The sequence below is a fragment of the Ovis aries genome, chromosome 15 (genome assembly GCF_016772045.2).
Source record: "Ovis aries strain OAR_USU_Benz2616 breed Rambouillet chromosome 15, ARS-UI_Ramb_v3.0, whole genome shotgun sequence".
Lineage (NCBI taxonomy): Eukaryota > Metazoa > Chordata > Mammalia > Artiodactyla > Bovidae > Ovis > Ovis aries.
In genome coordinates this window covers 4,229,898-4,246,650 of record NC_056068.1, presented here as the reverse complement: position 1 = coordinate 4,246,650, position 16,753 = coordinate 4,229,898, and the positions used below count along the sequence as shown (strand labels likewise).

General features: G+C 38.3%; 1 protein-coding gene across 4 annotated transcripts in view; it reads right to left on the bottom strand.

Annotated features, from left to right (window-relative positions):
• Nucleotides 1–759: 759 nt before the first annotated feature.
• The window catches only part of PDGFD (platelet derived growth factor D), a 285,800-nt gene continuing 269,806 nt past the window's right edge, over nucleotides 760–16,753 (bottom strand). For all 4 annotated transcript variants that reach the window (XM_042232831.2, XM_060399633.1, XM_004015965.6 and 1 more), the window contains 2 exons: nucleotides 15,121–15,335; nucleotides 760–3,706 (listed from right to left, as the gene is read on the bottom strand). In XM_042232831.2, the coding sequence (XP_042088765.1) occupies nucleotides 3,581–3,706; nucleotides 15,121–15,335 (341 nt within the window). In that variant the 3' untranslated portion in view covers nucleotides 760–3,580. The remainder of the gene's footprint in view (nucleotides 3,707–15,120; nucleotides 15,336–16,753) is intronic.

Here is a 16,753-nt window from a genome sequence, read left to right as displayed (position 1 = left end):
TCCAAGGCCTTCTAGCTTTCTCTCTGATGCACTAAGACAATTTCAGTCTCCACCTGCTGGGAGGAAAAGCCCCCAGCTCCCACAGATCACTTCCCAGGAATCCTTACAAATGCTACCAGATTGATCATCTGCCTTCACATAATTTTACATGGTTTGGTTTGTAATTTACTGAAAGCACTTATGTTATGAGGGAAAACTATATATGATCTTCAAATCTAGTATTTTGAACTATTTGGGATCATTTTAAAGTATCTTGCAGGTTTAGGCATTCTGTTGAGGGCGTTGGTTCTAAATAATGAAATAAACTCATATTGGGAAAAAAAAAAAATCTGGTTAACACTGACCCACCGACTGTGGTGTTCATCGAGATGGGTGAAGGTATGAGGGTGAACATAACGTTATTGATTTCAGGCCCCAAAGGAGACAGCCTGTGGACACTCCAAAGCAAAAATGTCAGAGGAGGATATCTTCTACCAAAAGCCTGCAGGGAGACAGCCAAACAAAGAAGCACCAAGAGCAGCAAAACAAAACAAAACAAAACAAAAAAATAAACACACAAGTGAAGTGCCACTCCATTTCCGGTTTCCGGTGGCTTCTAGAAGGGACAGGGTAAAAGCCAGTTTTCAAGGAACAGTGTTCTAAAACCAGGCCCGCAGAACGCCCCCAACCTTGTCAGACAGCTGCATGTATTTGGGGAAGTAAGTCTGTATCATTGTGCACCTTTTAAAACTGCAGTTGAGTACTAAGTAATGGAGTAGCTTTGTTTGTAAGCAATATTTATTTTTCATGAAGATAAGAGGCAAATTACATTTGTTACAGAAAACACTATGAGAGGAAAAGCTGCATGTTACCAATATAACCAAAAAAAAAAAGAAAAAAAAAAACCAACCAGAAAAAGTTCTACTTATGAAAGTGCTGTGCCCTATAACATATTGAACAGAAGGCATTATTCCAGGTGAGTGAGCCACATAGAAATGAGGATTTATTAGGATTTGTTTTGAAATGTAATTTGTACGGTGAGCTTTTTATTCCTTTGATGGCAATGAAGCAGATTTATTGGCTACATGTTGGAAGTGCAATAGATAACAGACAACCAAGGGAGAAGTTTTCATAAAACACTCAGGAAAGAAAAAAAAGAAGTGAGTGAGACTGCATGCTTACATGGCAGCTAATAAATAAAAAGTCGAGACAGGGCTTTAACTGAAAACCATCCTGGTTATTGCAGCTTGGAAGGTTTATTGAAAATTGGGTAGAACACTCTAATTTTTCATACTTAACAGTTGAGCAAGTTAGTGATATAACTCAAATTTTGGTTTTGGTCCAGCAATTCTATGTTTTCACAGGAAGCTTTCAAGAGGCTTGCAGGGAAAGAATGGTTACTGATTATTAAAGGGTCTGGTTGTGCTCTTTCTGACTGCACTCTGGATTTCAGACAACTCAACAATAGAGTATTTATTTTTACCAGTCATCCTTTGAGGTAAAAACACAGGACACTTTCAGGGAAATTTTGAAGGAATATCTTCAATAAGCATTGACCTTTTAAAGAGCTTATCAGAAATGAGCTCCTAAAGATACTTGAGAACTTGGTCCTGAAAGCATCATGCTCAGAAATCCAAATATATATAGGCTGCTCATCTGACACTGAGACTTAATGAGTCCCAATTACACATCCCTCATTCGACTTGTCTGTGTTCAGTAGGGCCCTGGACTCAGGGAAGAAACCAGCTCTCCTTTTTTCTTTCAAGGTGAGAAGAAAAATGTCCTTCTCTCTGAGCGGCTCCAGAGCTATCTTGATGTCAATATTGCTCTCTTAGAGTCTTGTTTTGGAGAATGATGAATCACTTCCTACGCCTGTAGTCAGTCCCTGAGGCCTTAACAGACATTAAGGAGCCAAGGAGGAAAAATTACTCTAAGTACCAATAATAACTACCAATGCAAAAACCATTTCCTAGGGTAGAGCAGGGCCAAACTTGTGCTCTCACAAATTGCAGTGAGGCTTCTTAGAACAAGTGCCATAGATTTGGAAAGAACCAGAGACCCCAGGTCTCCTTTCACTTGGTTCAGAAACAGGAATTCAACTGAAATGAATAGTGAGTACACAGTTAGGAATTTACGTCAATGAAATTGGGTTGCTTTAATGCAAAAAAAGCTTCTGGGCTATAAGTAATCCATGATGGCTTGCCAAATATAAAATGCCATTTTTTGTATATATATATATATATATATATACACATTGTCTCATTTAATAATGACTCATGCTGAAGACTGAACATGTCGCTCAGTCGTGTCCGACCCTTTGCGACCCCATGGACTGTAGCCTCCTCCATCCACGGGATTTTCCAGGCAAGAGTGCTGGAGTGGATTGCCATTTCCTTCTCCAGGGGATCTTCCCGACCCAGGAATTGAACCCACCATCTCCCGCATTGCGGGCAGACGCTTTACCATCTGAGCCACCAGGAAAGCTCATAATGACTCATAAACAGATATATATATGGAAGAGATAGGAAGAGATATGGAAGAGATAGGAACACAAAAGCAAGATATATAAAATTAATTGGCATAATCTGGAAAGTATGAATCATTATCAAAAATGGATCCCAATCAAATAGTCCATCCCACTCCCAGTTATGTTAATATTTCAATGCTCACATTTTTTTACTTTCAACTTCTTAACTTTTCAGTGAGCATTATTTTGAAAGGCTCATACAGAGTCCCCATGACATTCTCCAAAGGCTCATACAGAGTCCCCATGACATTACTTTTGTGGAGAGGTTTTGAGAAGAAACAATTCAAAATTCTGCTTCGGCTTATACATTTTTTCTCATAGGATAACAATAATAAACCTTGTGAGAATTTTTTGAAGACAGGTGTTAATGAGTTTGCATGCCTCATACACTAAGAGAAGACTTAAGGGCTTTATTTCTAAAGCACCTATATTGTGATGACATGCTTTTGGAGACAGATAATTATTGTCTATATAGGTAAGTATGTAGTACATCTCATGAGAAAAACAGCTAGGAATGTATCTTTTCCCAGAAACCATATTTCCCTCTTTTTATAATTAAGATGTATGCACAAGAAATGCTCATTTATTGGATTTTTAACATAAAAGGTGCTTTCTTTAAAAGAGCAAGATCCAAAATTGTTTTGTGATTCAAAACTTAAAAATTAACAAATGAATCCTCCAAATCTTCCAAAGACATGTTTAATGTATTTACTATGTCCCTTATTTTGTCAGATTTTAAGAGTCTAAATAATTAAACCATATGTAAGCTCTGGTGTACCTGGTTATATATACTGAGTAAACCATTTGGTCTATTTACACAGAGACATGGAGATGACATATATCCTCAGACACTATTGTTAAATGCAATCCTATATTCTTGGATATAGAGGTTGATGATATGCCTTTCTACTTGTCATGGCACTAACAAAGCTAGATTGAAAGTCAGCAACCACTTGTATTCATTGCTTTTCAGGCTAATAGTAAGTTCGGTTGCTGGTGGGAAAGGGGTGTCTTACCACACCCTCCTTAAAATAAAGGTTCTTTCGTGTTTAACGAAAGTACATGCACAGTCTCTTATCGAGGTGGTCTTGAGCTGCAGATACAGTCGCACCGCTCATGATGATCCAACTGGATGTCAACGAGAGCCATGTGCTTCGCTCTGCCCCTCCTCTTGAAATGGCCAGGTTCAAACTTTAACACCTAGGACAAGAAGCATTTCCTGTTAGAAAGTACCTGGGATTTAACTCAAATACATACCACTTATTCTCTTTATGAAAACTGGTTCTTAAGCCTTTGAGGATCCAATGAAATCTATGGGCTCACTATTAGAATGCACAAGTATAAATATTGTTATAGACAATCACCGACTCCTTAAAGTAATGGAATCCACTGATCACAGAGTAATGCCTCCTGCATTACCTACATGCACGGTCATGAGGAGCACAGGTGTCTGAGCACGTGTTTACTGATAACTTTCTAAGGCCCTGCTTTGTGCCAAGTACTGTCCCAAATATTATTAATATCACAAAGAGTCTTCTGACTAAAGCATGTATTATGGATAAATACAATGCTGAGACAATACTCTGCAGACAGGACAACGAATACAGTTGCGACCTAATATGTTGGTATGGGGACTTCCCTGGAGAGTGGTTAAGAATCTGCCAGCCAGTGGTCTGGGAAGATCCCCCGTTCCACAGGGCAACTAAACGTTGTGCCCCAACCATGGAGCCTGTGCCTGAAGCCAGAGCTCTGTAAACAAGAGGCCACCACAGTGAGAAGCCCTTGCACCGCTGCAAAGCAGCCCCTGCTCACAGCTGGAGAAAGCAGCAAGGGCCCAGTGCGCCACCCCTGCCCTGCCCCATGAAAATGCTGGTGTGGCTAAACATGTTGGTGAGGTTAGACATTTTGCCTCCTCAGTGGTCATAAATAACTGAAAATGTGTGTATGTTCTTACATATCTGTTAAGCTATATCAAATAATACCCTTTACAATTCAAAACATCATGTTCCACTGAAATGTTTGTATATTAATACCTTTAAAACAATCCAACATTTCTTGAATAAATCACATCCTTAAATGTTTACATTAATAAGTGTAAATGTGATTTTTTTAAAGTTTAAATAGAAGCTAACCCTTCTTCCCTAGTGTGGCCTTCACGGAAGTCAATATTTGCTTCAAATTTTGCTTCACTTGAATTTTTTCATTTGAATATTTGCTTCAATATTTGCTTCACTTGAAGTCAATATACATAAATACTTGTTTTCCATATACAGTCAACTTAATTGCTTCTTTATTTATATTCTTAGGCTCCTGCTAGCTTTGATTTTTGATTCTATTCTATTTTCCCTTTTCAACTTTAAACTCTGCGTGATTCTAGCATACAACTATGTAGCATTTTGTAGTTTTAAAAAAATTTGCACATATGCACTATTCCGTCTGTCCCAAGACAAAGCTTGTCATAGAGAAGGCGTCTTTACTCACAGTGTATAGGCTGGAGAACTGAGCAGGCCAGGTGCCCGGCCTTCTGTCAGCAGGGACCTGAGAGCAGTGTGTTCTCTAGGCTTCCAGCACACTAGGACCCAAGGACCAACTCATCTCTAATGCAGCTGCAGCTTCCTTCTGTATCTCAAAGGTGTGGCAGGCACACGTATGAACTGAAATGGGGCCCTGATGCTTGGTATATTTTGCTCCAAGATAAAGATTAGATGCGAGGAAATCTTATTTTCTAGGCTGGATAACTTTTCATGGCACTCCCCTTGCCCAGATTTTTCTACTGGATTGTCTTCCTAGCAATGTCCTCATCCTTGTGTTACCTTATGTTTCAAGTTATAAGCAAATCTAAACCATCTACTAGGAAAACAGGCCTAGAGCCCTCAGTCCCCATGCATCCACTTTACTTTAGCGTTTGCCTTTTCAAAACATTGAGGGGGTGATATTTCTTTATTTGGCTACATTGCATCTTAGTTGTGGTGCATGGGATCTTCACTGGGTCTTGCAGGAGTTTTCACTGGGGTGCACAGACACTCTAGGTGTGGCACATGGCCTCCAGAGTGCACAGACTCACCGGTTGTGGCATGCAAGTTTAATTACTCCACAGCATGTGGGAACTTAGTTCTCTGACCAGGGACTGAACCTATGTCCCCTGCATTGCAAGACATATTCTTAACCACTGGACCACCAGGTAAGTCCCAACATTCAGCCTGTTTTTCTGTAAGAGTTCTGTGGAGCAGGTCATTTGTTCAATGTTCAGTAAAGTAAGGAACCTGGGCTCTGATAACACAGTGTGAAATACCTTGTCCCATTTGGAGAAGAGCTTCAAAAGGATATTTGTACTTTTGTGAGTACAAACTGGGGTTGGGGGATAGGGTGGGAAGAGATGGCCTAGAAGAGTTCATGAGGGAGGCACAAAAATACCAGATTATGGTAAAGCTAGTCCCAGTGCCAGTTTTGATAGTTTGATAGTACCAGTTTTGATAATTATATTATCCTCATTACCTAAATTCCACTGAACATACACTAGAATCACATAGTTTCATATGACATATGCTTTCTCTCTATTAACAAATGCTTTGAGGGCAAGGATAGCAATAATAATGACTAACATTTGTGAGTATTTGTTAGATGCCACACACTGTTATGACTGGAAGTATTAAACATTTTGCGTATCACTGTAATGCTATGATATAGGTACTTTTCTAATACTGTTTCAGAAAAGGGAAGAGAGAGACTAAGGTTGCAGAGCCAGTGACTTGTGTCACCAGTGTTTGTCTCCACGTGGCACACTGCATGCCCTTACCTGGAAGGTAGAGTTTTGTCTGTTCTGGTCAGCAGCATTGGGAACACAATAGGTTTCCAGTGGGATGCACTCCGGCGGCTATGGTGGGTAACGCTGCCACATCACAATATGGGGACCTATATTCATGGCCTCTTTCCTGTCTCCTCCCTACATCGCTTCTACCCCAACCTCCAACAAGGGGAGGGGCGCAAAACAAACCAAACCAGAGGCCAAAATGAGGTGGCCTATGCTTTGCATCACTTGCAAGTCTTTTATGATTTTGAAACAGAATTTCAAGTACTGAGAGCAGAGTGATCATGATATTTTCCTTTTGTTGCTCCCATGTTCACTCCTGCTTCACCTCTAAAGAAAATAAAAACTGTTGCTTCTCCATGAAAAACTAAGTAACCAAAGCATGGATGCAGTGTATATTGTATTTTGGGATATTAAATACCCTGCTACAATAGATAGGAAAGCCCTCCAGTGCCACACTTGGTCAGAACACCCTGGAAGAGCTTAAAGCTCGGGTTCCTGCAACTTTGCCAACAATTTCTCTAATATTAGTCATTATTTTCCAACCCTAATAAACCAGATCTGGAGGTTGAACTATTCAGGGGAAGAAAATGATTCCCAAGAAGCCGAGCAGATGATAAATATTCTCTTTATTCCTATACACTAACAATGAGAAAATAGAAAGAGAAATTAAGAAAACAATTCCATTCACCATTGCAACAAAAAGAATAAAATACTTAGGAATATATCTACCTAAAGAAACTAAAGACTTATATATAGAAAACTATAAAACACTGGTGAAAGAAGTCAAAGAAGACACTAATAGATGGAGAAATATACCATGTTCATGGAACAGAAGAATCAATATAGTGAAAATGAGTATATTACCCAAAGCAATTTACAGATTCAATGCAATCCCTATCAAGCTATCAATGGTATTTTTCACAGAGCTAGAACAAATAATTTCACAATTTGTATGGAAATACAAAAAACTTCGAATAGCCAAAGCAATCTTGAGAAAGAAGAATGGAACTGGAGGAATCAACCTGATTGACTTCAGGCTCTACTACAAAGCCACAGTCATCAAGACAGTATGGTACTGGCACAAAGGCAGAAGTATAGATCAATGGAACAAAATAGAAAGCCCAGAGATAAATCCGCACACTTATGGATACCTTATCTTTGCCAAAGGAGGCAAAAATATGCAATGGAGAAAAGACAATCTCTTTAACAAGTGGTGCTGGGAAAACTGGTCAACCACTTATAAAAAAATGAAACTAGAACACTTTCTAACACCACACACAAAAATAAACTCGAAAGGGATTAAAAATCTAAATGTAAGACCAGAAACTAGAAATAAGAACAAAAATAAACAAATGGGACCTAACTAAAATTAAAAGCTTCTGCACAACAAAGGAAACTAGAAATAGGAACAAAAATAAACAAATGGGACCTAATTAAAATTAAAAGCTTCTGCACAACAAAGGAAACTATAAGCAAGGTGAAAAGACAGCCTTCTGAATGGGAGAAAATAATAGCAAATGAAGCAACTGACAAACAAAATCTCAAAAATATACAAGCAACTCCTGCAGCTCAATTCCAGAAAAATAAACGACCCAATCAAAAATGGGCTAAAGAACTAAATAGACATTTCTCCAAAGAAGACATACAGATGGCTAACAAACACATGAAAAGATGCTCAGCATCACTCATTAGCAGAGAAATGCAAATCAAAACCACAATGAGGTACCATTTCACGCCAGTCAGAAAGGCTGTGATCCAAAAGTCTACAAGCAATAAATGCTGGAGAGGGTGTGAAGAAAAAGGAACCTTCTTACACTGTTGGTGGGAATGCAAACTAGTACAGCCACTATGGAGAACAGTATGGAGATTCCTCAAAAAACTGGAAATAGAACTGTCTTATGAATCAGCAATCCCACTGCTGGGCATACACACCGAGGAAACCAGAACTGAAAGAGACACATGTACCCCAATGTTCATCAAAGCATTGTTTCTAATAGCCAGGATGTGGAAGCAACCTAGATGTCCATCAGCAGATGAATGGATAAGAAAGCTGTGGTACATATACACAATGGAGTATTACTCAGCCATGAAAAAGAATACACTTGAATCAGTTCTGATGAGATGGATGAAACTGGAGCCGATTATACAGAATGAAGTAAGCCAGAAAGAAAAGCAACAATACAGTATACTAACACATATATATGGGATTTAGAAAGATGGTAATGATAACCCTGTATGTGAAACAGCAAAAGAGGCACAGATGTATAGAACAGTCTTTTGGACTCTGTGGGAGAGGGAGACGCTGGGATGATCTGGGAGAATGGCATTGAAACATGTATAATATCATATATGAAACGAATCGCCAGTCCAGGTTTGATGCATGATACTGAATACTTGGGGCTGGTGCATTGAGACGACCCAGAGGGATAGTATGGGGAGGGAGGAGGGATGGGGGTTCAGAATAGGGAACACGTGTATACCTGTGGCGGATACATGTTGATGTATGGCAAAACCAATACAGTATTGTAAAGTAATTAACCTCCAATTAAAATAAATAAATTTATATTTAAACAAATAAATAAAAAGACCATTATCAAAGCCTAATAAGTTGCCATGACTGACATCTATAAAATCAGTGCTCCGTTGATTTGCTTCCTCATTTAATGAGAAATGAAAGTGTGTGCTTTGGGGTAAAAGCCGCGCCTGGCCAGTTTTCTCTAACTGGTCTCCTGATTGTTCAGGGATTTTCCCTGTGTTTTATATTAAGCCACGTTAGCCCAGTATATATGTGTTTTGCTGATAAGAGGAGAAAAATGAATTGGCAGACACTTTTCCAGACAAGACAGGAAAGCACTATTTGAACAACGTGGAAATTGGACTGCTTTACTGGCTGATCACAGCACTGATGTTCAAAGCTTTCAGACCATGTAATAGTCTTAGGTTCAGGTACACAGCATTGAAAGGAGAAAGAAAGCAAAGCTGATTTGAGAGAGCATAAAAAGTTAAAAGGAAAATGAAAAGCCTTTATCTGAGAAAGCAAACTGTCTCTGGGTTATCGTTTCACCTTTAAAGGGAAGGAACCACTGAATTAATTACAGTCGCTGTAGGACACTCACTAATAGGTACCTTCACAAAATGCTTTCCTATTTTCTGCTCTATGATTCACTGCTGTAAGCATACACACTGAAATAAAAATCCATGGAGGAGCAGCCAGTCATTTCTTATCACCTATGGGTGAAAATGGCATTCTTGACCTTTCTCCACCATCTGGAAAACCACATGAAGCCAGGGAAAGTTGATTTTTATTAAATGGTGAATGACTGAAGCAGTTGGTGGCTTTCATACCACTACACAGAATCAAAGATGCTCAGTTTGCAAATTACCATATCACAAAAGATATTTACTACAATTACTCTCTTTGTTGCCAATAAAGCACTGAATGAATCATTGCCATGAAGTTATTACAGTAATAAAACAGTACTAGACAGAAATGCTACATGCTGAGTTGGGCTCTTGTTTATTGGAAATATTAAAGAAAGGTCGTTAAGGCCTTGTAATAGTTTTCAAATTAATGGCTGATGTAGGATCACAAATACATATTTTAGGACATGTGCACCGTATAAACTCAAATCATTAAGGGTTTACTTAAGATTCACCCAACTTCTAAAGCAGGCAGCATTCAGTATAAACACTTTCTTAAGAAAAGAAAGCTTCATATTTTTCCTTACTTTATGATTTCTTTCATGCTTATAGACTATAAAAATGTACATACAGTTAAGATTTTTAAGGTCTTGTGGTCAACCTTTCTGAAACCTAAAGTGACTACAAACAAAAATATTTTGAGATGAGAAAACATATTATTTTCTACCTGGGTAATTGCACAACTTGAAAGTAATAGTTTCTAGAGAGATTGAGAGTTGTAAGGGAAGGAGTGATACCAAGTCCTGAGATACAGTCCTCAATAAGAAAGACACAAATAACAGAGTTCAGCAATGCTTCTCTGACAAGCTAGGTATGAAGGTGACTAAAGGCTGGGCTTATAATGTGGATCTATACAACCCTCATGAATTTTGAAAATGCAATCTTGATATCTGTGAACATTTACTTCCAACCGAAATTTTCTTGTGAGCACTCTGAGGTGTATTCAGCCGCAGATTTTCCTTTAGAGGACGTAACTAGGTAAATGATTTTGACAGCATTTTAGAGGATTAATGACTACATGTTTAGCCCAATTTCAGAAAACATGATGGAAGCTGAGCTGGGCACCAAGTTTCAGAGCACAGCATTAACACTGAGTATCATTCGTGTCACAAATGGGTCTTTGTCTAGTTGGGGAGTATCATGCCTGAAGGCAGCTTTGCTCAACTTTGGCAAGAAGGCCTAATATGAATCCAGATCTACAAGGAAAAGGATGTATACACTTTGCTGTACTTAGAGGGTCCCGGCACCAGTAAGTCATCAAGGCTCTAAGGGAGTCAGAAGGGAGCAAGCCTGACCACACTCTCAGGATATTCCACCCACATCTGTCGAGTGCTTTACAGCCTTCAGAGGCTTTCATTGTCCCAAGATCCCCAAGAGATAAGCAGCACAGGTGTTACTAATGATGAGTGGATAACTGTTTTATACATAGTCTATACACATTAAATGTTCCAGATCATATCTTTGTTCTTTTGTATTCTCTTAGCATTTCAACCACCAACTTGTTATATTCCTAACACAATCTCAGCAAGATAAGATTTAGGGAGTGGTGAACAGATATCATATAATTTCAGATCTGTCTGGGAACTCAAAATTGTAGGTTATCATAGGGAGTAAAAGAGGAAACCCAAGGCCCTGGGGAGTTCTTGGTGGCTGGTCCGAGGTGGCCTTTCATGTGAATCCACATATTCTCTCTTCAGTTGCGTGATTTGCTTTGTCTCTATTGTCTTGTCTCTTATAGGAACAGGAAAGGGCTGCAAGGGAATCTTCTCAAGGTCTCACTCAAAGAGGGAGAAAGAAGTAGGGAGACTCTACATAAGCTCTATAAATGCTGTTTCCAGAAAAAGAATAAAGATTTTCGTGACTTTTGTTATAACCCTTAAATACGTTGCCTTTGCCATAGAGTAGAAACTTTTAGAAAAATATTGTTTTCCTGTCTTCTTGGTCTCAGTTTGCGATTTTAGCTAAATTTGTTTCAATGACAGATGCTTAAAACAAGTAAAAATTAAAAGTATCATTCTTTTATCTCAAGTCTAAATCTCAATATTGTATTATCTCCAGTCAATCTTTTGTTTCATATATAAATATCTGCTTATATCTTCTACCTGTTATGTTTAATGGGCAACACATTTTTAATACAAAATTCTTATATTTAACGTAAAGTTAAAAAAGTCATTCACAGTAATTTTTTCCATTGTTCAAGTGACTGGAATGGTTAGATGCTGTAGATGCCAGAGACAGAGTTGTGTCTCAGCTTATGCTGTTCACTATGGGAGCCCCTGACCACGTGTAGCTATTTACACTCAAATTAGTGTAAATTAAATAAAATTTTAAACTTCAGTTTCTCATTTGCATTACACACATTTCAAGTGCTCTGTAACCACATGTTGCTAGTGACTACCAGATTTGATAGTACCGATATGGAACTTTCTCATCACTGCAGAAAGTCCTAACAGATAATGCAGTTTTGCCAGCACTGGGACAAAATCATGAGAGGTAGGACAGTGAACATTAACTTTTCTTTCTCTGTTGCCTCCTAAGCTTTTGGCTGTTGACTGAATGGACATAGCCAGGAGACCAAATGCTTAAAAAAAATACAATAGTAAGTATTAATCTAAAAGGTCAGTATATTTCTAGGGAACATCCCTTCATTATACATTAACAAGCAAAGATAAGAACTAAAATAATAGCATCCTCTAACTGTCTACAGAGTATGTTTTCTGGAATTTTCTCTTTTTAAAAATCCCCACCGAAAGTATTTTTTATATTCTATATATTCCAAAAGAAGAAATGGTTGCTAGGAAAGAGGAAAAATACTTTAGCAGGATACCTACAAACTTTGCAGAAGAGGGAATTGTACAGATGGAGCATTTTATTGCATAGTGCAAAATGCTCAGATCTCTACAAGGAGAAGTCATGCGACCTGGGGAAAGAGCAACGAAACTTCCTTTTATTTATAATTTCTAATTATTGATAATTTTATATTTATACATTTAATTTCTTGGATTTTATTCCTTAAATGTTGAGCCTTGAAATATCTGTGCAGAGTCATAGAGTCCTGCTTAGGTGGCAAGTTCTAGTCACCCCCTTAAGGGTGCTCATCTCTCATAAAAACTCATTTCCCATCTCATCAGTTACAACCAGGAGGTGGGGAGACCAGTTTTGCATTTTTCTGAGTTAAGACTACAGGCACAAAACTAACAGAAGAGAGGATAAGGATTCTTCCCTCACAAGACTGTGCCCAAGCAACCCCTATTTCTGGAGCTGGAATGAGTCTCCTGCTCTTTTCCAGGGAACTGGACAGAGTGACGCCTGGGACATACTTCAGGGATATTTTAGGAGGCTGGGGAAAATGTGCCAGCCTCCTAAACGTGTGTGTTCTAGGTGTGCAGTAACTGATGGAGTGATTGATGCTCTTTTGTCCTTTTGTCCACAGCTCAGCAGAGTGATTTGGCACAGAGCTCAGCAGACTCCGAGAAGTAAAAATATCATGACATGTTTCACAGAGATGCTTTAGATAGCAGTTTCAAAAAGATTCCACATTTTAGACCTACTCATGTGACTGAACAAAGAGATCAAGGGCTTTGCCTCCTAGATATTAATTGTGAATAGAAATATATAGGTAACAGCCTCTGTGTAGAGAGACAATAGACCTAAGAAAAAGACCATTTAGATTCTTTCAGCGTTAACTGTCTGGGAGGTAAGGGCCCTTTTGGGTGTGTGTTTAACTCTGTGTTTCCACAATTAGCAATTAAAAAAAAAAATCAAACTACAACTTCTCTCTGAGAGGAGAGTCAAGATGAAAATAAAGCATCAAAGACCCGAATTTACATGTTTTCCTCACAGTAAAGACTGGGTAAAGATCTTGTCACTTCTTGGCTTATTTTAACGCAAACCAAATTATTGCATTCTGCGTTTGTTCTCAGTGTATGATTCAACATTACAAAATTCAGGTTCTTAGACACAAAGGACAAAGTCCAATCTAGAGTTCATCAGGTCATACAAAAATAAAACACAATGAACACAGACAACAGCATTCTCTGGATATGAGAACAGGTTTTTTTTTTTTTTTTTTTTTCCTTTGAAAAATGTGAGGTGGAGTAAGAAATTCTTGTTACTAAGAAAACATGCTCTATGTAGGTCTCAAATCGGGTCTGCATCTATTTGAGGTAAGCAGGGTTATCGTGGCCTCCAAGCTCCTACTTTTCCCACGTTGAAAATATCACTTATGACGAATCCCTTTTCATTTAGCTCAGTAATTACCTCTTAACTGATTATTGTTTTATTGTTTTCAGGGTAACAAAGTGGTTGTGTAAAGTGGGAGATCTTATTTAGGGAGCCCCATCTATTCTTTTGTTTTGATGGATACTGGTGAAAAGCAGCTCAAATAATAATTCCTAACAATAGTGTTTGGCTCATATTGTATATTTTAAACATATTGCAATATGGTATTTTACCTCTTACAAAATGCACTTCATATGCACTGGATTGATTACCCAGAGCCACCCCGTATGGGTTATCATATAATTTCTTAAGTCCTATTTCACATACATGAAAACTGGCTCTCTAAACTTTAGTGACTTGCCCAACCAGGAAGTGATAAAGTTGCTGTCAATGTCAAGAGCAGCTCTAACTCCCCTTAAGTCCACTCTTTCTTTAATCTTCAATAATGTGCTAAATATTTAAAATGAGAGCGCTCAGTGTTACCGTTGCTAAGTATATAGACTTTAGAAACAGTGGGTCAGTTAAGGTCCCATCTCTCTGAGTTACTGACCAAGTCATACTGGTTAATCCACTGCTCTCTTAGGCTTCAGTTTATTCATCTATAAAAAGGGAATACAAATAGCACTCCCCTGACAACATGTGGAGAAACTGCCAAGTGAGCTAATGATTGCTTACAATAATGTCTGGTACACTGTAAAGGCTTACGTGTATTTCCTGTTATTATCATTAAAAGTTGCTGCTCTCCTTAAATTTTCATTTCTCTTACATCTCTATGTTTACTTTTGTTTACTTTTGCATAATTTCAGAGCTGATTCCCCAGAGCACTCAGTTATATTTAGGAAAAATTAGTAGTTCTGGAAGAATAATATCCCCATATTTAGAGATTGAAAAAGTCTCTGACAAAGTATCTTTTCTGACAATTTATACTTTGCTATTTTTACCCTGATTCATTTTTCAATGAGTTGACTGAATTGAAGATTAGCTCTTAGTATTCTCTTAAAGTAACCTAGATTTGCAGTCATATGCTGTTAATGAATCCCATTATATTTCTGTAAGTAAGCTCTCAAATTATTACATCATGTATTTGATTGTGTATACTAACAAGACTGTTGTCAACCCGCATATATATTACGAATAAGGGTTAGAAAAAGGAATCCTTACTTCAGGATGGACCTACACCCTTCCCAGGGACCTGCCTTTGCAAGTTAAGCTTAAGTACAATTTTGCAGTCATCTCCCTGGGAGGTGGCCCTGTGCAGTGAAAAACCTGAACAAACAATGCAGTGGCCCAGTTTCCCAGCACCCTAGAAATTACAGGACTTTTGTAGCTGCTAAAGGACCAAGTGCAGCACGGCAACAAAAAAATTCTGAAAACGGCATACCTCGTGATACTTTTTCACAGTTTTCCCTGAATTGCACGCACAGGACTTCCAGTTGACAGTTCCACAGCCACAGTTTCCTCCGCAGCGCTGCACAAGGAGGCAGCGTGGAAAGAAGACCACATTGGTAAGCTTCAGCTCTTCTCTCAAGTTGACGGAGTAATTCCTGGGAGTGCAACTGTAACGCTTGACATCATCGTTGAGCCTGTCCAGGTCAACTGTAAGAAACACATGTATTGGGTAACCAAGTTCACGACTGTGGCATAAACACTCAGCATGCATTTTGGGAACAGGGTGGGGAGTTTCTGTGAGGACAGCCTTAACCCAGGGATTGACCCTATTCATGGGACCTCAACTATTACCCCAAATACCAAAGGTGAGTGTGAGTGTCACATGCTCAGTCATGTCCAACTCTTTGCAACCCTGTTGACTGTAACCCACCAGGCTCCTCTGTCCATGGGATTTTCCAGGCAAGAATACTGGAGTGGGTTGCCATTTCCTTTTCTAATACCAAAGGTGGAAAATCTAACTTCTCTTTTGATCCTATCTTCCCCTTCAAAAAAGAAAGAAATCAACAACAGCAAAGAGAAAACAAAAAGACCTTCAAAAACTTAGCTAAATCTTGGTTCAATTTTTCTTGCACCTTTCTAATGCAATAAAATAAGTTCCAATGAAAGAAAATGAAACATTCAGCAATTTAAAATAATTGTCTTTACCTTAAAAAACATATGTGTGTGTGTGTGTGCACACATGCAAATGTATATATATATCTTCTTGACTTTAAACAACTCCTGACTCTAAGCCATTACTTAATATAATTTGAATTATATCAGGGATACGTTAGGGAGAATTATTCTGATTTACTGATCTGACAGTGAAATTGTACAAGTAAATGTGATGAATAAAAAGTTTTAGCTTCATTGTAACTCCAAGGTTAAGCAAAATGTCAAAGGACAAGGAATTTGGAGGTTGTGAATATGATGCACATTTGTGCATTGCATCCTAGATGGCAGTATAGCACAGTGGTTAAGTGCTTGGGCTCTGCAGTTAATCTACAACAGCATTTAAATCACAGCTATGTCTCCTTTTAGTTGGTAAGTTACTTGACTCCTCTATATTCTGTTTCTTCATCTATACAATGTAAGTAGTGTAACTTTACTATTTCAGCAGTATTTGAAGTATTGAATGCAGTGTGCCTGGTATTCAGTCTGGTTATTATCATTTATCTTGATTGAGTTTCTCCAGTTTTTCCCTCTAAAGTCAAATGGTCAATACTTAAAAAAGAATTTTTTTTCAGATCTGTCTCTTCTATTTCTCTTTTGGCCGTTATTCTATATAAATAATTATCTGGGGGATTGTCTATCAGGACTTCTTTGAATTAAGAGCATTACACTAAATTTTCAGAATTTAGTTACTAATATTTTACTTGAGTTAAATTTGTATCATTGTACTATATAAATTATATCTTAACTTGTGGTCTCGAAATCCATCTAATCAACCATCTATTTGGCATTCAGATCCTCTGGCAGGTGAGCACGTACATGACTATCTTCTCACAAGAATGCAGTTAGAGGAAAGTCCTCTGTCCTTTCCTGGGTTCCATCCCATTTCTGAATGCACTTCCCTTGTCACCAGT